This window comes from Ovis aries, chromosome 1 (assembly GCF_016772045.2).
Source record: "Ovis aries strain OAR_USU_Benz2616 breed Rambouillet chromosome 1, ARS-UI_Ramb_v3.0, whole genome shotgun sequence".
Taxonomy (NCBI): domain Eukaryota; kingdom Metazoa; phylum Chordata; class Mammalia; order Artiodactyla; family Bovidae; genus Ovis; species Ovis aries.
The window spans coordinates 237,975,622-237,999,611 of record NC_056054.1 but is presented as its reverse complement, the minus strand read 5'-3'; the positions used below and the strand labels follow the sequence as shown (position 1 = coordinate 237,999,611).

Genomic DNA, 23,990 nt, shown 5'->3' with positions numbered 1-23,990 from the left:
CGCCATGGTTCTCATTAGGCTCTAAGTTTTCCAGTAGTCCACACCGAAAGGGAGATTTAATTAGAAATAAGTCAGTGTTCATAAAACCGTAACAGGCCTGCACCTCAGGAAAAGCACAATATTGCTAAGACTAAGAAATATGCTGAGAATCTATTAGGATCCACTCATTTGTCTGATGTATTTAAAATCCCAAATAGAAGCATCAGTGATAAGGATACTGAAATCAGCAATCGAAGCCAAATTGGCTTTCTCTTTTGACATAATTTATGATTCACCTTGAAGTTTCATTTTCTACATGCTTCCTAAGTTAAAACATTGTTCTTGGGGCCAAAAGAAAATGCATTTAGCAAATTAATTTGGAAATGAGTGCAGAAAAGTTGTTCTTTGCAAACTAAAGTTTGGCTTGTGGATAAGAAACCCTACATCTGTGAGTCAGTAGACCAGTGGGGTGGGTAGGAGAAAGGTCTAAATGGTTCCCATGGGCTTCTTTTAGAAAGAATATATATCTTGCTCTGTGTATTTCTTCAGAAAAAGTATAGGCATTCAACAGAACAGGGAAAGATTGAGTTCTAAAAAGAATTGGTTTCCCTTTGAATACTGACAGAAGAAGAGATTTTACTTTTGTATATAAATTTATTTTGGTTAGGAATCAGGCTTCTCAGTGTATATTTGTCCATCTGTATATTTATATCCAGGGGCTTCCCAGATGATTCAGTGTAAAGACTCCACCTGCCAATGCAGGAGACGTGGGTTTGATCCTTGGGTCAGGAATATTCTCTGGAGAAGGAAATGGCAACCCAGTCCAGTATTCTTGCCTGGAAAATCCATGGATAGAGGAGCCTGGCCGCCTACAGTCCATGGGGTCGCAAAGAGTTGGACCTGACTGAGCACACACCCATTATTTACATTCAACTTATAAAGAAATTAAGCAAACATAGCACTGATGGAAAGAAAGTCTCCTGTGTGCTCACAGGATGGTTTGCACCCACAGCCAACTACAATAGCCAGCCTACCAGGAATAGCCCCTGCTTCAAGCCCATTTACTATTTTAATGACAAGAACTTGCTAATGTGGGCACTTTGAAATGTAACCTTGGAAAGGAATGCTCTTCATACCAGGAAATCTTTGAGAAGGCTTGAGTTCTTGCCATAACTAAAAATCCAATGATTTATTACTGATGACTTCATCCCCAGATGAAAGCTAGCCCCCTCCTTCCGTAATCCCCAGGGAGAATCACACTGAGGAGAGAGGAATTTGGAAATAACTTGGAGGAAAGAGACTTCAGTTTTTCTTTTGAATAAAAATGAGGAACCAGTCTATATGAGCATAAAGGATACACCTTCCAGACCCTGAAGTAAGGGTTCTGTGTGTCTCCAACAATACCAATAGCAACTGCAGAGAGTTTATAGAGACAAAAGAAAGAACATACTGCTTATGGGGGTGTTTTGGGTGGGGCTTCTGAATAAGGAACATAAACTTAAAATGGTCTTCCCCAAGTTAGGCTTTTGTGTCCCCATAGTGCTGATGCTTCAGACTTCATTGTACATCTTCGCTTCCTCTTTAGAAAAAGGGAACAGATCCATTCCAGTTGATGGTGGCATCTCTCCACTTGGTTCTGATCACCATCTCCAGTGGGGAAAACCGTCTTCCTGGTCTGTGTTCATCTTCGTGTTGGACACTTTCCCAGTGATGGGAGTGAGTGTCTGAGAAGCAATAGTCAACATTTAGACCCCAGCCTATGTATACCATTTCAGAAGCAGCCAGGAAGGAAGGAAAATAGGATGAGTGGGCAGGAGTTGGGCTCAGCAAGCTGTGTTCCTAGAAGTGAGTGAGCTGATGGGGATTCCAGTAGATGGTGTGTAGATATGCCCCATACAAGACATGTCCATGATAGTCTGGGTTGTTGTAGATTTTGAAAACTCAGTATTGATGTCATGTAATGGTGTGGTCCCGCCCCGTGATGGAACACATAGAGTTAGGTGTATCAATAAATCACCGAATGTTGTCAGGGAAAAATAAGAAAAGAGAGAGCTTCTCAATGCTAAGAGTACATTTGCATTTTGGGATGAAGTGCAAGTATTCTCGTGAGGAGATCTAGAACTGAGTTCAAGGCCCAAGTTTGTCGCAAATGACCTTTGGAAAGGTACTTAGTATCTCTCAATCTCATCCATTAGAAATCATTTTTTGGCCACTTCAGTTTCCTCTGTGTAAAATAAGTATCATAGTGTCTACTTTAGATGACTGTTAGGAGGATTTAATGGAATAATGTATGTAAGGCTTTCAACACAGTGCCTGGAACACACTGCTTGCTGTGCGTGTGAGCTAATAAAAAACAAAAACAAAACAAAAAAATCCCAGTGCTTTCCTCAAAGAAGAGAGTAAAGTAGAAGCAATAATAGTAGAAAAGTAGAAACAATAATGTATCTTAAGGAATGTATTGGCAATGTTCCACTAAATGAAATGGGTGTGTATATATATAATATACATTTTTCTGGGGTCATATATACATATATATATACACACACACGCACGTGCCTGTGCATATATATATATATGTATGTATGTATGTATGTATTGGGTTTGTCTGGTGGCTCAGATGATAAAGAATCCACCTGCAATGAGGGAGACCTTGGTTCGATCCCTGGGTTGGGAAGATCCCCTGAAGGAGGGCATGGCAACTCACTCCAGTATTCTTGCCTGGAAAATCCCATGGACAGAGGAGCCTGGCAGACTACAGTCTATGAGGTCGCAAAGAATTGGGCGTGACTGAGTGACTAAGCACATGTATGTGTATACAAATACACACAAATATAAATTTCTCATAATTAAAGAAAAAGAGTTAGGAGCTACGCAGACAAAACAGTCACTACAATACTCTTCTAAATGCAGTTGTAATAATGAAAAGTTGGCTAAAGGCAGACCTGTGATACTAAATGCAAAGAGTCAGACACCAAATCAGCAAGGCTCCATGCATGGTGCCTTGGTAGCATATACGGGCTCCTGGTTTCATCATGTTTATTCCCTTGTCCAAAAGGCTAGTGTTTAAAGACATCTTAAGGTTAATCTTTTTTCTCATGGTTTTTGTTTTTTTTTTTAAAACATGGTGGGAATTGGAATGAAATGGCTTGTATGATCACACTAGAACCTCTGCCAAGACTGTACCTTCTTGCCTTCCTAGTGTCTGGCACATGCCTGGTGCTTAGTAGGCCTCAAAAATGCTTTTTGAACTGATCTGAATACAAATGTACTCTCAGTTTAGTTACTGTGTTCTGGGATGATCAGTCATCTGATACTCTATCTTGGGATTAGAATTCATCAGTTGGAACCCCAAGGTTACAGTGCTTAGGTTAGACCCATGACGTTGAAGCCTAGGGTTTCATTTTAGAGATCAAGCCTCCACATCCTCCTGCAGAGCTAGCCCAAGTATCCACAGAGCTGTAAACCAGCACATCCTCGGCTCTCTGAGCACATTAAGCTGAGAGCACTAGGGTCTGGAGCGCTCACCTATGGTAAGGTGCGCAGGCTTTTTCTGTGCGGGCTGGCCACTGTAGAAATACAGATCAAAGAGGCGCTCCACTTTCCAGTCTGATAAAAGCTGCCTGTTTGTGCTAAACAGGACACTGTAATTTCCGTTGATGTTGCACAGCCAGACAGGTAACTTGGGAGTCTTCAGCATGCTGCCCACCTGCAAGAGGAGAGAGGAACGCAGATGAACATTAGATTTGGCTGCCTACGAGAGAACACATGTCACCAGGATCAAAAAGCAGCTTGGGGACTTCTCTGGTGTCCAGTGGTTAAGACTGCCTTCCAATGCAGGGAGTGTGGGTTTGATCCCTGGTAAGGGGGAGCTAAGATCCCACATGCCTCATAGCCAAAACACAAAAACACAAAAACCAGAAGTAGTATTGTGACAAATTCAATAAAGCCTTAAAAAAAATTTTTTTTTTAAAGCAGCTCAGAGACTTGGCATTGCGCTTGTAGCTGGGCAGGGTACTGTGCATGCAGGCAGATTTCAAACAAAGGCTTTCTCGTGAATGAATTTGCATTTATGAATGGTGTGGTGGTGATGCTCCAGTTTTTCTCTTCATGGATTTTATTTTAAAACATTTTGAGGGTGGGTTTATGGAGCTGTGGAACCATCTCAGTTTGGTTTGTTAGTGAGATGAAGAATAAATAGACGGAAATAGAAGTGTGGGAATGGAATATGAGCACTTGAACTGGTCTTTTTGTTGACTAGTGTACTTATTTCTGTTCCCAAGATAGGACAGTATTTCATTCAGCAGGTGGTCATTCTGGCAGCACTAAGCATTCAGATCATAGATAGGAAAAAGAGCCTACAATATGGAAAGAGAGGATATTTTGAATACAGAAAAAAGCTTCTGGGAGATGAGTGGAACACGCACAAACACTCACAGATATACACATATCTGCATGTTAACATGTAGATCAATTGTGAAGATGTACTTAGAGCTGAGTGTACTAGTTCAATATTACTTATAATATTAAGTTCCTTATTTTAAAAAATTATTTGTTTTTGGTTGTGCTGGATTTTTGTTGCTACATGGGCTTTTCTCCAGTTGTGGCAAGTGGGGGCTTCTCTCTAGTTGTGGTATATGTGCTTCTCTTTGCGGTGGCTTCTCATGGAGCACAGGTTCTCAGGGACATGAGCTTCAGTAGTTGCAGCCCCTGGACTCTAGAGCACAGGCTCAATAGTGGTGGTGCACGGACTTAGTTGTTCTGTGGCATGTGGGATCTTTCTAGATCAAGGATCAAACCTGTATCTCCTGCATAGGCAGGTGGATTCTTTCCACTGAGTCACCCGGGAAGCCTAAGTTCAGTGTTTTAATCAGCTTGTTTTCTGGTTTTTCCAGGCAACTGTCAATTCGGCCTTGAATTCTCAGGCCAGTGAATTAGATTCACCAAAGCACCACTCTGGGAGGCTCACTTGTAAAGGATCCTGCATACTCCAGTAACCCCTGAGGTTCCTTGTTGCTATTCAGTCACTAAGTTATGTCCAATTCTTTGTGACCCCATGGACTGCAGCATGCCAGACTTCCCTGTCCTTCACTATCTCCCAGTTTGCTCAAACTCATGTCCATTGAATCAGTGATACTACCTAAACATATCATGCTCTGTCGCCAGCTTCTCCTCTTGCCCTCAATCTTTCCCAGCATCAGGGTCTTTTCCAATGAGTCAGCTCTTTGCATGGCCAAAGTATTGAAGCTTCAGGATCAGTTCTTCCAATGAATATTCAGGGTTGGTTTCCTTTGGGATTGACTGGTTTGATTTCTTTGCAGTCCAAACACATGAGGGAATCAGGGTTATAGTGTTTTGCTTGATGATATCTCCCATTTTGTTTAAAGAGGCAGGGAAGCACATATTTTTTTTTAATGCCATTGAAACTCATTAATGTTTTTTAGAAAACACTTAAAAACACACACACACACACACAGAGATTAACGTGAGCTACATGGAAACCCCCATCATTTCCCACGATGCCAGGGAGAGCTCTGGACCCTCAGCTGTGGCATATCTTCCCATAACAAAAGAATTCTATTCTGTTTCTTTTCTTCTCGGTCCTCAGAGTTGTACTGTGTGTTCAGGAACAAAGTCTGTTGTGTGGAAAATCCAGCTTTGAAAAAATGACTGTGAGTTTTGTCAACCCAAGTAATAAAGGCTAGTAACTTGACATTTTGATTTCTCAATCATTCTATTCAAATCCCTTCCTTCTTCTAGAGTTGAAATTCTTCAGTTGTGGGTGAGTGGGTGAATCAGAGGTGCTTTTGTCTTTAAACTTTACTCTTTAGCTACTGGAGAAAAATTATACTACTGTGTTTAAAAGAAATGACCTGAGTTTTAGTTTATAGTTGAAAAAAGGGGTGTAAGCCCAGCACCCCAGTCTGGACATGCTCATAGTGGGCATGCTCATCTGCTCACATCAACACCAGCCCTCCCTGGACTGAGTATAACATGAGTATAATACACCAAACTTGGGGCAAGTCTCCCACTGGCTACATTGGAAATAAAACACAGAGGATGTGCCATTGAAGCAACCCCATGTATTTACATCCCAGAATCCACCCCCCAAGTTCCAAAGAACGTCATCACCATTCATTAGTTATAAAATAAGCTCTTTCTTAGGCCTTCTTGCGATAGTACTAAGGTTATGTATAATCAAAATATGATCCGCAGGACTTGGAATTATTAAGTTTGAAAATATGGATAAGCTAATTAGGAAACTGAGGGCTGTTTGTAATAAAATGCCACTCCATTTTAACTGCAGATGCATATTCTGGCTGATTTTAAATCAGCGAAAGTTCCTGTAAGTGATGTGTGGGTGGATATAATTGACTGTAGACATACATGATATTGTTTCACAAAATCTTTGTGACGTTGGCAAAATTCAGCTGGAGCTCAGATTCATACTCTGTAAGGTGTGGCCACTGCACTGTTGTGATTTTGTGCAACAGTGCAACAGTTTTCTCTCCTGAACTCAAAGCTACTCATGATCTTACTAAAGTAGGAGGAAAACGAAGGAGTCGTAAATATAACAATCTCCAGCACTCAAAGTGACCATTTGGAGACCCGACACTGAGCAGGCAGAGTCCCACTTGCCCTGAGAGATTCTGGTCAAGAGAAATATGTCTGTCACAGCACTTTGGGTTTTAACTCCAAGAAGTGAGCCTCAGGTTACAGCGTAGAACATGCTTGGTTTAAAGGGAGTCCTGCAGAACCAAAACTGAGCACCGCCCAACTGAACCCAATCAAATATCAAAGCCCTTTCCTCAGTGCACCATGGAATCTGTTTGACTGGCATCTTCAGTTAAGAATTTGTATTGCTTTGGGATAGACACAATTTATCAGCTAACCTCCCCACAAAAGAGAATTCTAAGTATGTTTTACTGGTGAGATGTCATCAATGCAGAATTTGTGCATGTTGCCTCAAGTTGCCATGGTAAAAAGGAAATTAAATTGTGATAGAGTGGTGCTATAAATAAAACACCTTTCTCCTTAAATTCACTTATTGTGTAATAAGCCCAGTCAGTTCAGCCTTCCATGCTGCAATCAAACCTTTCATAGCAGGTGTCATTGAAGGTAAAGTTACAAAGATAGGAAGAAGGGACAAATTTTAAGCACCAGAGAGTGAGGATCCATCTGTCCATGTGGTGGCTTAAGTGGTAAAGAATCCGCCTGCCAATGCAGGAGACCTGATTCGATCCTTGAGTCAGGGAAGATTCCCCTAGAGGAGGAAACGGCAGACTACTCCAGTATCTTGCCTGGAAAATCCCATACACACAGGAACCTGGTGAGCTACAATCCATGGGGTCGCAAACGAGTCGGACAGGACAGTGACTGAGCGCAGGCGCAGGCCGGCTCCAGAACAATGGCTCTGGGAATGCGCCTCTGCGTAAGGAGCTTGGTGGTGAAGTCCCAGGGCCCCCATCCGGTGATCTGATTGGGAGAAAGGTGTGGAAATGTTGTGCTTTCTTCGCCAATTCCTGGTGACGATTCACACGCGTGGCTCTTCACAGTCTGGCTCTCATCTCTGCCACCCGGAACACGAGTTGATGTAGCTTCTCTTAGCCAGTTTGCAGGGCTGTTGTCTTGTTTTCCAGGCACTACCCCAGCGACTCGGGTAGAGAACAGTGGGTGGAGCTTCATCTGGTACTTTCAGTGCTGGATTTCTTCCCGTCAGTCTCTTTAAAGGGAAAAATGTAAAGAGGGAAGAAGGTAGGACTCGGAGGTGATGCGCTCTGCCAGGGCTGTCGGGGGAACAATTCCAGCAAGACCTAAATGGCTTCCGTTCCTTCTAAAAATCAGAGTTGATTTTTCTTCTCGGTGGCAGGTGCAAAGATAATGTGAACCTCCTAAGGTTTTCCAGATGGTGTTAGACTCAAACTACTTTATGTTCTCACTTAGGTATTGGAACTGCACACTCAAACCTGTATCTTCAAATAGAAAAGTGATGGGAGGCTTCAAAATAGCGCCTCTTCTTGCGGGGAGCTGGCTGTGTGCTGCACAGACTGTCAGTCTGGTAGGTTCTGGGGGGCTTGCATGTCATCTGATGAGAGCTCCTTTTTTTTTTTTTTCAATCTCACCTACTGGGCTGTGACATTGGGACCGAAAGACGTGCGTTTTTGCAATCTCTGCAATTTTATCACCGAGTTAGAAGAGATTCACTTAGGGAAGACAGATGCAGTGGCGGATGAGGGGGTTTCATGGCGACAGCAGGTTCTGCCAAGCAGCACATTGATTTTCTTTTGAACTCAGAAAACTTCTTATACTAGGTTTCTCTTACCAGTGCTTACATATAATCTTCCGATTTAGAATGCCCACCCGAGGCTGCTGATGCTTCTGCTAAGTCACTTCAGTCGTGTCCAACTCTGTGCGACCCCATAGACGGCAGCCCACCAGGCTCCCCCATCCCTGGGATTCTCCAGGCAAGAACACTGGAGTGGGTTGCCATTTCCTTCTCCAATGCATGAAAGTGAAAAGTGAAAGTGAAGTCGCTCAATCGTGTCCGACTCTTAGCGACCCCATGGACTGCAGCTTGCCAGGCTTCTCCATCCATGGGATTTTCCAGGCAAGAGTGCTGGAGTGGGGTGTCACTGCCTTCTCCGGCCTACCCGAGGCAGGAGTCCCTAAATACCCAAAAAATGCTTATGTGTGAGCTAAGTTGCTTCAGTCATATCCGACTCTTTCTGACCATGTGGACTTTAGCCCACCATGCTCCTGTGTCCATGGGGTTCTCCAGACAAGAATACTGGAGTGGGTTGCCATGCCTTTCTTCAGAGGATCTTCCTGACCCAGGGATTGAACCTGCATCTCTTATGTCTCCGGTATTAGCAGGCAGGTTCTTTCCACTTAGCTCCAGTACCTATATGCATTTGGCGTATCCTTGTTCAGAGTCACCATGCCTCAGAGCAGAAAGGGCAGGGAGTAATTGTGAGGTCCTCAATCCAATGATGCTTAAAGCACTGCCCTCGAACCACATCTGGTTCTTTTTTGAGCAAACAGCTATGCTGCAAGAAGTTTTATGATAGGAGTTTATGAGATATTAGATATCTGTATGCACTACCATCAGATGAATCTTCTGGTTAGCGCATCTCTGAGCACCACTGAGCTTGTCCTCCCAGCACATAGTGACAGACACAGTCTGCCAAACCACAGGTGAAGGGTGACAGATACTTGAAAGGGTGTGTGCCACCAGTACCTGCAGTTCACGATCAACTCAAACTCACCACTGCTTTAACCTCGTAGTCAGTGGATAAAGTTTTAGATATTGAGTACAACCATCATGCATTCTAAGACCGAGCCATGATTTTGCCACTATCTAACCATTTGTAGTCCAGCATCAGAGGATCTGTAATTTATTGTTCAGTCACTTAGTCATGACTGCAGCATGCCAGACTTCCCTGTCCTTCACTATCTCCCAGAGTTTTCTCAGACTCATGTCCATTAAGTCAATGATGCCATCCAACCATCTCATCCTCTGTCGCCCCCTTCTTCTCCTGTCCCTGGTCTTTACTTTGGCCACCTGATGCAGAGAGCTGACTCATTGGAAAAGACCCTGATGCTGAGGAGACTGAGGGCAGGATCTGTAATAGATCTTATGTACAAATATACATGTTTATGTCAGCACATTGATTACAGAGCACCTCTGAAAGATATCCTACCCAGAACAAACGTTTTGTATTTATCAGAAACAAGTAGAGATGATCATGACAGGCAGTGGGCCAAAAGTGCCTTGGAACATATATAGAGCTGGGCTCAGAATCCTGGCCCTGACACCTCCTTAGTTGGTGGCCTTCTTACACCTTTCTCAGTCTGGGATTTCTCATCTCTGAAACAAACAGCTGCTTGGTGCTCTGTGATGACCTAGAGGGGTTGGATGTGGGGAGGGGAGGAAAGGTCAAGGGGGAGGGGATATATGTACACATATGGCAGTTTCACTTCATTGTACAACTCTGTAAAGCAGCTATACTCCCAATAAAAAGGAAAAAAATGAATGATCACGCAACAGCCCCTGTACTTGAACTAACACCGATTGTAACTCTGAGTGGAAATGAGGGTTAAATGAAAGAAGATATCATTACCAATGACTTGGAGAGAGCCCAGCACACAGTATGTGCTCTGCACAAGTGGCTGTTAGACTATAATGACTAAATGAGCTTTAAAAGATACCGTCTTCAGGAGTGATTGAGCTTTAAAAAATACTTTAATTGCCAGCTTTGGGAGTGATGGGAAAATATAAAATTCTTATAGATATAAAATCATTATATACAAAATTATTTTGATAATATTTGGTGAGTTATAGATTGCTTTTTTCCCAGAATATAATGAGCTGCCTTAGAAAGAATAAAAAAGCACCTTCAGGTTAAATAAACTTTATATGTACATATGTAGATGCCTAACAGAGTCATATATCTTAGCAGTTCAAGTAAAACTACCTGCCAGCCCATATTTGCTCTTTAATACATTTGTTCTGAAACCAAACTTCAAGTGCACGTCAGAGACAACATAATAAACATCCTCTGGGTTTCAAGCCATTAGTGTACAATTTCAGGCAATTTTCACTGAGGGCAGGATTCATAGGCATCTCCCTGGGGAGAGAACACTGACTCTAAGAAGGAAAGATGAAAAGCCGCATTAGTCACTTTTTGAAAAGATGGAAGCTTTGTAGATGTGATTTTTATGTAGATTTTAAAGCTAACCCAGCGTCTCACCATCCTTTGCCCTACTTCCAGTTTGTGAGCAGGCATTTGGATGGTGGTCCTGAGGTTGGCTACATTTTGCCCTCTTCCCAGCAAGAAAGCTTTTGCTTTTTTTTTTTTTTAAACCTTAGACCTTGGCTTCTTGACAGAATTTAAGGTCCCAACAAACATCCATTTTATTACTGGAAGATATTTTAGGCTCTGCAGGTAATTTTCTTTAGAGCATGGCTTAGCAGCACTGTTGGTCAGAGCTGACTTGTATTGAAAGATATGCGATCCAGGGAAAATGGTGGCACTGGACTGCTATGAATTCTTGATTCTCTGAAGCTCTCTTTTTCTCTCAATCTCACTTTCTTTGGGACTGTGGTGCATAGCCTTTGATATAGTCCCTTTTCTCAGAGCAGCTTAGTCACTGTTTAGCAAATGCCTGTTTAATTTTAAGGTTTGAAACTTGCCCCTGACACCTTGGTAAAAAGGAATGGAAAGCTGTCAACATTTCTCATACTTGAAGGAAATATCAGTATTGAAAGAAGATACTCTTTGTTGTAATTTCACTTGAAATGATAGTTTTCTAATTCTGTATACCATGGATTTAATCAGTTAAATCTAATGAGATTCTCCCCACACACACCTTTTTTAGAGCAGCGGTTTAGTTGGGACAGTTTTGTCTAATGGGGGACATTTGGCAATATCTGGAGACATTTTTGGTTGTACATGGGGTGGGGCAGTACTACTGGGATTTAGTGGGTAAAAGCCAGGATGCTGTTGAATATCCCATAATGCACAAGCCAGCCCCCACTACAAAGAATTATCCATTCCAAAGTATTAGTAGTGCTGAGGTTAAGCAGTCTTTCTCTAGAACAGAGATTTCTAACTCTGGATGCACCTGAGGGGTTAAAAAACCTTGATTACCAGATGGTCTCCAGGCCAGATAAACCAGAGTCATGGGATAGGGCCAGCTGTACAATTTGTGGGGTCTAGTACAAAATGAAAAACTGGAGGCCTGTGTTCAAAAAATGTTAAGAATTTTAAGGCAGTGACAGCAGAGCCTTAAGTGTGGGGCTGTGTGTTCACACAGGTCCTACACAAATATAGCTGACGCTGTTCTGGAGGATGACCTGAGCACCAATAATTTTAGATGCTCCCTAAGAGTAACAGACATCTCACCAAAGACAATAGACAGATGGCAAATAAGAATATGCTTATTATCAGGGCAATGCAAATAAGCAAACAATGTGATACCTATTAGAGTGGCTGAAATCCACAACACTGACAACACTAAATGCTGGCAAGCATGCAGAGCAACAGGAACCCTCATCCACTGCTGGTGGGAATGTCAAATGGTACAGCCACCTTGGAAGGCAGTTTGGCAGCTTCTTATAAAACTAAACATACTCTTACCATGTGATCCAGCAATTGCCCCCCCCCTTGATATTTACCCAAAGGAGCTGAAAACTTATGTCCACACAGAAACCTGCTCATGGATGTTTATAGCAACATTATTCACGATTGCCAAAATGGGAAGCAACCAAGGTACTTTTATAAGTTAATGGCTAAATCAGCCATGATATATCCGTGGAATAATATTTGTTCACAGAAATATTATTCACAATATTCCAATGGAATATTATCCAGTGCTGTAAAGAGATGAGGTATCAAGCTATGAAAATATATGGAAAAATATAAAGGCATATTATTAATATTAAGTGAAAGAAGCCAATCCAAAAAGGCTACATACTATGATTCCAACTATGTATTAATAACACTCTGGAAAAGGCAGAACTATGGAGACGGTAAAAAGACCCATCATTGAGGGAGATGGAGGGTTGACTTGGCAGAGCACAGAGGGTTTTTAGGGCAGTGAAACTACTCTGTATGATGCTATAATGGTGAATATATGTCATTATACATTTGTCCAAACCCACAGAGTGTAAACACCAAGAGTGAACCATAGCATAAACTATGAACTTAGTTCATGTCAGTGTGGGTTCATCAACTGTTACAAATGTACCACTCGGGTGGAGGAAAATGTGGAAGCCATGCGTGTGTAAGGACAGGGAATATGTGAAAACCTTTGTGCTTTCCACACAATTTTGCTATAAACCTAAAACTGCTTTCATCTCAGTTCAGTCGCTCAGTCGTGTCCAACTCTTTGGACCCCGTGGACTGCAGCACGCCAGGCCTCCCTGTCCATCACCAACTCCTGGAGTTTACGCAAACTCACGTCCATCGAATCGGTGATGCCATCCAGCCATCTCATCCTCTGTCGTCCCCTTCAATCAGGCGTCTCCTCCCACCTCAGTCTTTCCCAGCATCAGGGTCTTTTCAAGTGAGTCATCAGGTGGCCAAAGTATTGGAGCTTCAGCTTCACCATCAGTCCTTCCAATGAATATTCAGGACTGATTTACTTTAGGATGGACTGGTTGGATCTCCTTGCAGTTTAAGGGACTCTCAAGAGTCTTCTCCAACAACTGCTTTAACTGACCTAAAACTGGTTACCTATTTATTTAATAGGTGTTAGAAAGAAATAGTGTATCAAGTCCATTGCTTATGTTACTGCTATAGAAAATGTATATATGTATGTGAAAGTTGCTCAGTTGTGTCCCACTCTTTGCAGCCCCATGGATTCCAGGCCAGAATACTGGAGTGGGTAGCCTTTCCCTTCTCCAAGGGATCTTTCCACCCCAGGAATCAAACCCAGGTCTTCCTCATTGCAGGAAGATTCTTTACCAGCTGAGCTACCAGGGAAGCCCACTATAGCAAAGGTTAGATTCAAATTTCGAAAGTGAGTTCATTTAAAGGAAAATATTAAGCAAATAACAACAGAGGTGGTGTGAAGATATGACAAAGCTTGTGAATTACCTACTCAGATGACAGAACTATGAGAAACACTTTTAAATCTTTGTCGTTTGTAGTGAGGATATGGTGAAATAATATTGTGAAAGAACTTTATAATAATTTGTACCTCACTCCTTGAATCTTGCTCCCAGTATATCCTACCAGACTGAGTCTTGTCCTACTCCTGGGTTCTAACAGATACAGAGTGCTTAACCAAGGACGTTAAGTGACCTTGTGCGGTTGAAAGAAAACTATGTATGATGAAATCTATAAGTTCCCTATTTTTGGCTTAGTTTTCCTTGTTATTATATACATCAAATTCTAAGATGAATTCCCAAATTATCAGGGACAAGCAATTAGGAATTTTATAGTAATAACGGATCCATTCTCTGTTAAGGACATATTCAAAGTACAGTTTTTCAGTTTCATATAGTGGAAATGTTTGCATCCATTAAATATGATGAAGGACACATATTCATTGACATATAAGAACATTTGTATTACATGAGAAAGACAGGGTTCAGAAGAAGTAAAATAGGACGTATTCATATGAGAAAGAGAAGGAAGCATTTCTGAGAGAACTGACCCTGGGTGATGGATTGGGTTCATTTGTTTTACTTTTAGTTCATCTGTCACTTCTCATTTTTTCTTTTTTCAAACTGAAGTGTGGTTGATTTACAATGTTATGTTAGTTTCTGTTGTCATTTTTCTATGATGGACTAGATTTCAAACTCAAGGAATACTTAGTAAACTTTGAAGACATACTTGTACGAAAGATACAGTCATTCTGTGACAGTCAGATGCCACGTTCCCAACACCATCAGACATGATTTGTGTGTGTTGTGATGTGCTGATTTCACGAATAACACATTGTAGCTGGACCTAACAGTAGGAGGAAAGCCAGATGAAGCGATAGATATAAAAAGGCCTTTTAAGTGTAAAGTCCCGTACATGTGAAAGAGACGTACATGTGAAAGAGACTTTGAGCCTGAACCAGCAGAGTGAAGGACAGGACAGGCTCTGAGCAGTGGGGCTCTTTGGCGCTGATAGACCGTGAACCTGGGAGCATTTATCACCATCGTATTGAATTCCATCCCAGCTAGTTTCAGGGTTGCTCCAGAGAAGCGTTGCTTCTCACAGAACCTCCTTGCCTTCCCTAGGTTTTAGGATGAACTTTTTGTGAAAATATCACAGAAGCACCTTTGATTTGTGGTTCGGGTGGGTGTACTTGCTTCCTCACTGTCTTTACTGGTTGTTTTTGGAGAATCACATCTTACTCAATTCTCTGGTTGTGCTTTTCAACAGCACAGTCTACATTCTAGTTGTCAGAGGTTATAAACCCTCAGAGCTGGAAAGTGTTTTGAGAGGCATTCATAAGTGAGATTCCCTTTTTTTTTTTCAGGGATTTTTAAAGCTCTGAGTAATAGATACAATATATGCATTTGTATTTGCCTAAATAAAGGGTTGGGAAGATACTCATTGTCAGCTGACAGTATCGATTTCTGATGAGGGATGAGGGGATGTTAGGGGACTTTATTTGTATACTTCAAGTATTGTTTTAAAAAATGATTTGCATATTACTTGTATCACCTGTACTCTATGTACATAAAAATTGATAAAGCAAAATATAAAGCAAGGGGCTCGTGTATTTCCATTTAGACCCGGAAAAATCTCTGTGTGTGTCTGTATGTGCTTGTGAGAGGCATGCAGTAAAGCAGTAAAGGAAAAAGTAAGCTCAGATTTGAATGAGGGCTTCCCAGATGGAGCTGGTGGTAAAGAGTCCACCTGCTGGTGCAGGAGACGTGGGTTCGATCCTTGGGTCAGGAAGATCCCCTGGAGGAGAAAATGGCAACCCACTCCAGTATTCTTGCCTGGAGAATCCCACAGGGATGGACAGAGGAGGTTGACAGGTAACAGCCCATGGGGTTTCAAAGAATTGGACACAGCTGAGTACGGACACATGCAATCTAGAGACTTAACAAAATGCCCAAATAGAGACACTGGTGGTGTGGTTGAGAATTGGAACACACTTACCTGTGAAAGCCTGTCATCCTCTGAAGTGTCCTTACCCCACTGCAAATAGCCGATGTCGCTGCGGGTCAGGACCCCATGTAATATTTCTTGAGACTTTCCTTTCTGACAGCCGTTAAAGATGTGTGGACTTGCTCTTCCAGTTAAAATCAGGTTCAAAACTGCCTAGATGACATATTTTACAAATATGTGTAAAGATAACCTTGACACAAGGACTTAATTTTTTTATTTTCATAATCACAAAGATTACGATTTTTAGTGAAAGGAATGAAATCCCACAGTATATAATTCTGGAAAAACATATGTTATAAATGTTTGGTAGAGTCAAAATAGGAGTTTATTAATTTTTTTCTTGAGCCATGCCCCATAACTCCCATGGGCCCTTAATATTTTCTTAAACTTTGGTTTCTATAATTGTGATTTAAGATGCATGAAACTAAGATATTTTTATAGTGCTTTCCTTTCAGTTATGAGGGATTCCTGGCGGGGAGGAGGGTCTTGTCAAGATATTTTCTAACATTTCTAGACTCTCAGGGATGGCAGACTCTCAGAGGTAAGCTAGAAAGGACAGTAATGGAAAGTGGAAAAGTGAAAAAAAAGGGGGGGGGCATCTTAGTATTTCAAAGATAATTTGATCACTCTTCACTTAAGGAGAGAATATACTTAACTGAAAAAAATAAAAGCCTTATTTTAAAATAAAATAAATAACAGATTCTACAATAAAAAGGTAGTCTTACAACCTACCTGCCTGCACAGGAAACCTCCAGCATTTGGTTGTAGTAGGTGCGTGGTGGAGACGTCCAGCTCCTTCTGAAGCCTGCGGAATGGGAGGAACCATCAGCACTCAGAGACCATGACTGCTTCAGGGACCCACAGCCTTTCCTGCCTTCACCCCCCAACACAGAGCAGCACTAACATGAGCTCGTCTGGTCCCTGTCCTTCCCACGTGCCTGGTGTGTTTCCATCTGTCCCCTGGAAAGCTTCTAGGACTGGGGCCGTAGAGATGATTGGGGAAATTCTGATGCCATTGAGGGAAGCCAGTGAGAAGTGATGAGGGAGAAGGAAGAAGTGACAGACCTCACATGTGACAATCCTTCGGCATGGGCTCTGTGGGGATGCTGGACTCAGCAGAGAAACTGTTTGCTCTGAATCCCAGGGGATGCTTGGCTTAGGGTGGTGACTTGTGACCACTCCAGAGAATGCCGGCCCAGGGCAGAGCTGAACAGACTGTTTAAGGGGAAAACACCAGCTTGGCATTAAGCCCATTTCTTGGTTGCAGTTTCCACTGTTTCATCGGGCACCAGGGATCAGGGTTCTACCCAGGGCAATGTAATATCAAGGTGGAAAGTGGCTTCAGCTGTAACCCAGAGGGAGATGCTGAGTGTGTGAGTTGTATGTGTTCTTGGATGAACCTAGTCACAGGGTTGGAAGGTCAGATGCTTCTGTGAATCAAACCTAAAGACATGGGTGAAGCATCAGATATAATTCAGGGCAGTGTTTCCTAAAGTATGGCTTAATGTTAATTGATATAGATATGAGCATTTAAAAAGTTCCACATTTATGTATTAATACATTTTTTTCTTTAGCACAGCAAATAAATGATTTAGATCATATATATTAACATATTAATATTTGAAGGATATTAAATTTAAGATGAGGATATTTAAATGTGTACTGATTTTGAATTTTTCTTCTTTTCTTTTTTGGCTGCACCATGGAGCATGTGGGATCTTAGTTCTCTCATCAGAGATAGAAAACTTGCTCCCTGCAGTGGAATCACAGTCTTAACCACTGGACTGCCAGGGAAATCCCAAATGTGTCTTGATTTAAGGAAATTGTTAAGCAAATAATAATGTATCATAAAAGTATGATATGCAAATGATAAGTTTCAGGAACACTGCTTCAAGGTTTGAAATTTTTCCTTTCTGGAAGTCTTGTATTTCTCTCTCTCTGACTTGCAGAAGCTTATCCTTTTTTAGGGTCCAGAAGAAGGTCTCCTTCCAAGAAGCCTTCCTTGACTACCCTATCTATTGGGGGCCCTTCCTCCTCTGGCATCCCTTAAGAGTCATTGTCTTTGCACACCATCTGACATACCAAGTACCATCTGGGACTTGCCCAGTCTCTGGATGTGTATACCTGGGTTTTGCCAAACTAGAACCTGAGAGGCGATCAGGGCCATATCCTGTTTTATTTGTATATCCCACAGCGCTAAGAACAGTGCTTTGCATTTCATGGGGACAAAATATATATTTGTGGGTATATATTTTATTGTATATAGAAATCATGAATTGTTTTCATTTATGAAAGTTGTACAAATAAGCCTGAATGATATCTGCCAATATTTAAAACCACAAGAAGGAACCTCCCACAGTGCAAGAAAAGTAGATTCACACTTTTCTGATGACATCCGCTCTCCCATGAATATGGCCAAACGGACTACGGAAAAGGATGCATCAACAGAAGAGTGTCTATTAGAAAAAAAAAAAAATAGCTCTCATGTTTCCAGTAAGGCATGAAAATACTTTTCAACACAGGAGAACATAGTTCATGTGACCCCAGAGCTATAGGAAATATCTGTGCAAATATTTGTAGCATTTACCTTTCAAATGTTCTGGAGAAGATCAGGCTGTAAAGAAATAAGATGACACCATGGCATCCTTCTCCTTTGAACTATTTGGAAAACAAAGGAAAAACACATTTGTCTAAATGCAGTGCATCTCTGTGTACCTGTGGGCAGGAATTCAAGGATTTACAGCCTGAGGGATCTTTTCTAGCCGATGAAAGGACAGTGGAAGCTCTCTCTGCCTCCCTAGGTCATCTCCACCCTCAAATGCATCCTCTTGCCTTGCTTCAGGCCTGCCAGTAGCACCATCATGCTCTTGGTTTTCAACCCGTCTTTCTTTCCTCCACTTAAACCACGTGACTCTCTGACTCATGACTAAGACCTAGTGTACTTTCCCTCTCCGTTTTTCCAGCATCCATCCTAGCGCAGCCCTTTGGAGTTGCTCTGGATGGCCTTTATCTAGCCTCCCTCAGTCACTGCATTCCTCCTCATTACCCTGTTAAACTCAGGGGGAGCAGAGAAGTTTCCTAGAAATAGTTTTGGAGTTACAGAAACCTGAATTCAGAACCAGTTCTATTATACTAACGCCAACTCGCTTCTCTGAGTTTCAGTCTCATCTGTAATTGCAGATAAAAATACCTTTTCCCTAGGATTATTGCAAAAGTTGAAGGAAATAATGTACAGTGTCTACCTTGGTTTTGTTGTGTGTGTGTGTGTTTTTTTTTTTTTGTCGTTGTTTAGTCAGTCATGTCCTACTCTTTGTGACCCCATGGACTGCAGCACGCCAGGATTCCCTATCCTTCTCTATTTCCCAGAGTTTGCTCAAATTCATGTCCAGTGACTCAGTGATACTATCTAACCATCTCATCCTCTGTCATCCCCTTCTCCTGCCTTCAATTTTGCCCAGCATTAGAGTCTTTTCCAATGAATCAGTTCTTCGCATCAGGTAGCCAAACTTTGGAGCTTCACCTTCAGCATCAGTCCTCCCAATGAATATTCAGGACTGATTTCCTTTATAATTGACTAGTTGGATCTCCTTGCAGTCCAAGGAACTCTCAAGAGTCTTCTCCAACACCACAGTTCAAAAGCATCAATTCTTCAGTGCTCAGCCTTCTTGATTATCCAACTCTCACATCCATACATGACCATAGGAAAAACCGTAGCCTTGACTAGACAGACCTTTGTTGACAAAGTAATGTCTCTGCTTTTTAATATGCTGTCTAGGTAGATCATAGCTTTTCTTCCCCGGAGCAAGTGTCTTTTGATTTCATGGCTGCAGTCACCAACTGCAGTGATTTTTGAGCCCAGGAAAATAAAGCCTCTCACTGTTTCCATTATTTCCCCATCTATTTGCCATGAAGTTATAGGACTGGATGCCATGATATTTGTGTTTTGAATTTTGAGCTTAAAGCCAGATTTTTAACTCTCCTCTTTCACCTTCACCAAGAGTCTCTTTAGTTCTTCGTTGCTTTCTGCCATAAGGGTAGTGTCATCTGCGTATCTGAGGTTATTGATATTTCTCCCAATAATCTTGATTCCAGCTTGTGCTTCATCCAGCCTGGCTTTTCACATGATGTACTCTGTGTATAAGTTAAATTAGCAGGGTGACAATATACAGCCTTGACATACTCCTTTCTCAATTTTGAAAGTCCACTGTTCCATGTCCAGTTCTAACTGTTTTCTTGACCTGCATACAGATTTCTCAGGAGGCAGGTAAGGTGGCCTGGTATTCCCATCTCCCTAAGAATTTTCCACAGCTTGTTGCAATCTACACCGTCAAAGGCTTTAGCATAGTCAATGAAGCAGAAGTAGATGTTTTTCTAGAGTCCTCATGGTTTTTCTATCATCCAACAGATGTTGGCAGTTTGATCTCTGATTCCTCTGCCTTTTCTAAGTCCAGCTTGAACATCTGGAAGTTCCCAGTTCATGTACTGTTGAAGGCTAGCTTGGAGGATGTTGAGCATTACCTTGCTAGCGTGTGAGATGAGTGCAATTGTGCAGCAGTTTGGACATTCTTTGTCATTGTCCTTCTTTGGAATTAGAATGAAAACTGACCTTTCCCAGTTCTTTGGTCACTGCCAAGTTTGCCAAATTTGCTGGCATATTGAGTGCAGCACTTTCACAGCATCATCTTTTAGGATTTGAAATAGCTCAGCTGGAATTCAATCACCGCTAGCTTTGTTTGTAGTGATTCTTCCTAAGGCCCAGTTGACTTTGCACTCAAGGATATCTGACTCTAAGTGAGTGGTCACACCATCGTGATTATCTGGGTCATTAAGATCTTTGTTGTACAGTTCTGTGTATTCTTGCCACCTCTTCTTAATATCTTCTGCTTCTGTTAGTTCCATACCGTTTCTGTCCTTTGTTGTGCCCATCCTTGCATGAAATATTCCCTTGGTGTCTCTAATTTTCTTGAAGAGATCTCTAGTCTTTCCCATTCTGTTGTTTCCCTCTATTTTTTTTTTTTTTTGGCATTGCTCACCTTGGTTCTTAGAACATGCTATTAATAGAACCACAGAAAAATTACTCTCTGTCCCTCTCTAAGGGACTTCTCCCTGTCTCTTTTCTTGGCCAGGTTACTTTTCTGCTCTGAACTTTCTGAAGGTGCCCTGTGAGCTCCAGGATATAATCCACCCACATTCAGGGCCTCCCACTGGTTGGCCTTATCTTGGCTTTGTGTCAGTACTCTACCTGCTGAGGAGAAGAAGCTCCTTGGCTGGCTTTCAAAGTGCCCAGGGTTAAAGCCTTTTCTTTAAAGGCATAGTTTCAGGAAGGTTTCTGTGAAAATGCATATGCTTTCCCTTTTGTGAGTTAATCTGTGCTTCACTATCCGTGTGCTAACAAGGGCTGGAATCTCATGCAGGAGAACAAATTTCAGTGCCACCAGAGCCAGATGGGAACCCAAATGGCTGTACTGCAGGGCGTGAGAGAAAAGGGGAGAGGTGGAGCCTGAGGCAGAGGCGAGCACTGTTGGGTTAGTTTCCTGTTGCTGTCTTAGCAGAGGACCACAGACTCGTTGGCTTAAAATAATGGGAATCCATCATCTCAGGGTTCTAGAGGCTAGCTGTCCAGCCTTGGTATCTCTGGACTTGCTCCTAACTGCTGGTCAGTCCCTGTTCCTTCTGGAGTCTTTATGGGAAATGGTGCCTCCTAGTGTTGTCCAGCTTCTAGTAGTGGTCTTAATTCCTTGGCTCGTGACCCCACATTGCATGGCTTCTCTTCTGCTTCTCTCATTACATCCTTTTTTTTCTGACTCTCCTGCCATCCTCTTTCTGTTTTAAAACCATTATGATTAATCAGACCCACCAGAGAAATTCAGACTAATCTTCCATCTGAGACCATGAACTTTATCTCATCTGCAGTTCCTTTTGACCAGTTAGGTAACATCATTCAGTCTATCACGACTTGTTTAATGGGAGTCACTGCTCCCCATATCAACTAATGGAGGGCATGCTAGATAGAATATAGGTCTAGTGCAGCCAGATTTTCTGATTTGGCCAGAAGGAGCTAAACCTTTAGGTTTTGACACGGAATTTTCTGATTGTTTTTGAAGTTCACTGACTCAAGTTTTTAAAAATACAACTCCAGGTGAACTGACACTGCCCATCCTATGCGGTAGATGTATGAGTTTCCTACAGCTGCCCTACAAGTGGCCAGAAATTCAGCAGAAGTTTATTCTTTGAAAGGCTTGAAACAACCGAAGTTTATTCTTTCACACTTCTGGAAGCTACAAGTCTGAAATCAAGGTGTCAGAGGAGGGCCATGCTCTCTCTGAAGGCCCGAGAGAAGGAACCTTCCTGGTATCTTCCTAGCTTCTTGTGGCTGCTGGCAGTCCTCAGCATCCTTGGTTTGGGAGATATATCGCTCTAGTCTCCATTTATTGCATGGTGTTTTCCCTGCATGTGTCAGTGTTCATGACCAAATTTCTCTTTTCTTATAAAGACAGAAGTCATTGGATTGAGGCCCACCGTCATCCAGCATGACCTGATGTTAACTTGATGACATCTCCAAAGACCCTCTAGCCAAGTAAGAATACATTCGCAGCTGCTGGGGCACACACATTGTTTTAGGAGGGGTGATGCAACTCAACCCAGAATAATAGTTGGCCTGCTCGCACATGTAGCCCTCAGTTCTTCAGTTGTGATCCCTGCCTCAAGATAGGCACAGAGATGGTTTTTTTTTTAATGTTTTTTTAAATTAATTTTTATTTGGTGTATAGTTGCTTTACAAGGTTGTATTAAGTTTCTAGTGTACAGCAAAAGGAATCAGCCATATGTATACATATATCCCCTCCCTTTTGGATTTCCTTGCCATTCAGGTCACCAAAGAGCATTGAGTAGAATTCCCTGGGCTATCCAGTATGTCCTCATTCATTGTCCATTTTGTACATAGTATCAGTGGTGTATATGCGTCAGTCCCAGTCTCCCATGCCTCGGCCCACCTCCACAACTGTTGTTTTTTGATAGTAATGACATTGGATGAAGGTCTGGATGGAGGCTGATCACACAGGCAGCCCCTGGTCTGGGAGTGCCCTTGAGAGGGTTATCTATGCAGCAAGATCCCTCCTCACTCAAGAAATGGCGCTGGCCCTTCCCCAGCATAGCTACGGTAATGGTCAGCTTGAGTCTGCTTGACACGGGTAGCTCTTGTGCAGAACCCACCTGCGCTGGGCAGTCTGATTCCACTTCTGTTTATTACTTATTCCAGCTCAACCCTTAGTCTTTGAGGGGAAATCCTATATATAGCTCTAGCTCTGATTTTCCAATTGTCAGCTCTGGCTACACTTAAGAAACCGTTGCAGATGTGAAAGTCCTTCTTATTGAATCAGACTCTCCCAGGGCTGAGTTGAGGAGGTGGAAGGTAGAGAGGGAAGGGTTTCCCTCTCTTGGCTAGGAAAGTAATTTCTTACATGGTTCCTCTCTGTGTAGCCCCTTAGACATCTCCCTCTGCAACAGAGAGTCCCTAAGCAGGCTTCTAGCCTAACATTTCACGTCAGATAATTTAAAATCTATCACACAGCTTTGACTGCTTTCATATTGCTATTGGAACAAATTACCACAAATTTGTAGCTTAAATAACACAGATTTATTTTATTGTCTTGTAGTTCTGGAGGTCAGAAGTCTGGAAGGGGATTTACTGGTCTAAAGCTGAGATAGCAGCAGCTCTAGTAGAAGCTAACACAGCATGGTAAAGCAACTGTGTGTGTGCGTGTGTGTGCTCAGTCATGTCCGACTCTTTGCGACCCCATGGACATGTAGCCTGCAGGATCCCATGCCCATGGGATTTTCCAGAGAAGAATACTGGAGTGGGTTGCCATCTCCTCCTCCAGTGAATCTTCTGACCCAAGGATAGCACCCATATCTCCTGCATTGGCAGGAGGGTACTTTACTACTGCACCACGTGGGAAGCCCCAAACAACTATACCCAAGTGAAGGGAAAAAAAAAATTGTCGTCAGCCCTGCATTCCTTCTGGAGGTTCTAGGTGAGAGTCTGTTTCCCGCCCCTTCCAGCTTGCAGCAGCCTGTCCACATTCCTCGGTTCATGGCCTCCAGTGTCAAAGCAGCAACAGGGGTGATACTCTTTTCATATCATACCACTCTTCCCCTCTCTTCTGCCTTCCTCATCCACATATAAGGGCCCTTGTAATTACACTGGACCCACCCATGAAATCCAGGATAATCTCCCTATTTTAAAGTTAGCTGATTAGCAACCTTAATTCCCTTTTACCATGTAATGAAGCAGTCATGGGTTCCAGGTGGTCGAGTATAGACATCTTTCAGGAGACTGTTCTTCTGCCTACCGCATGGACCCAAGAGCTGATGGAGGAGGTAGGTCTGGGGTAA

At 42.4% G+C, this 23,990-nt stretch overlaps 1 protein-coding gene across 1 annotated transcript in view; it reads right to left on the bottom strand.

Moving 5' to 3' along the window:
• Window positions 1-619: 619 nt before the first annotated feature.
• Window positions 620-23,990, bottom strand: part of MINDY4B (MINDY family member 4B) — a 41,894-nt gene continuing 18,523 nt past the window's right edge. The window contains exons 8-12 of the mRNA XM_027963920.3: window positions 18,184-18,254; window positions 16,329-16,401; window positions 15,588-15,749; window positions 3,505-3,685; window positions 620-1,703 (exon numbers count right to left, since the gene is read on the bottom strand). Coding sequence (XP_027819721.2) covers window positions 1,561-1,703; window positions 3,505-3,685; window positions 15,588-15,749; window positions 16,329-16,401; window positions 18,184-18,254 — 630 coding nt within the window. The 3' untranslated portion in view covers window positions 620-1,560. The remainder of the gene's footprint in view (window positions 1,704-3,504; window positions 3,686-15,587; window positions 15,750-16,328; window positions 16,402-18,183; window positions 18,255-23,990) is intronic.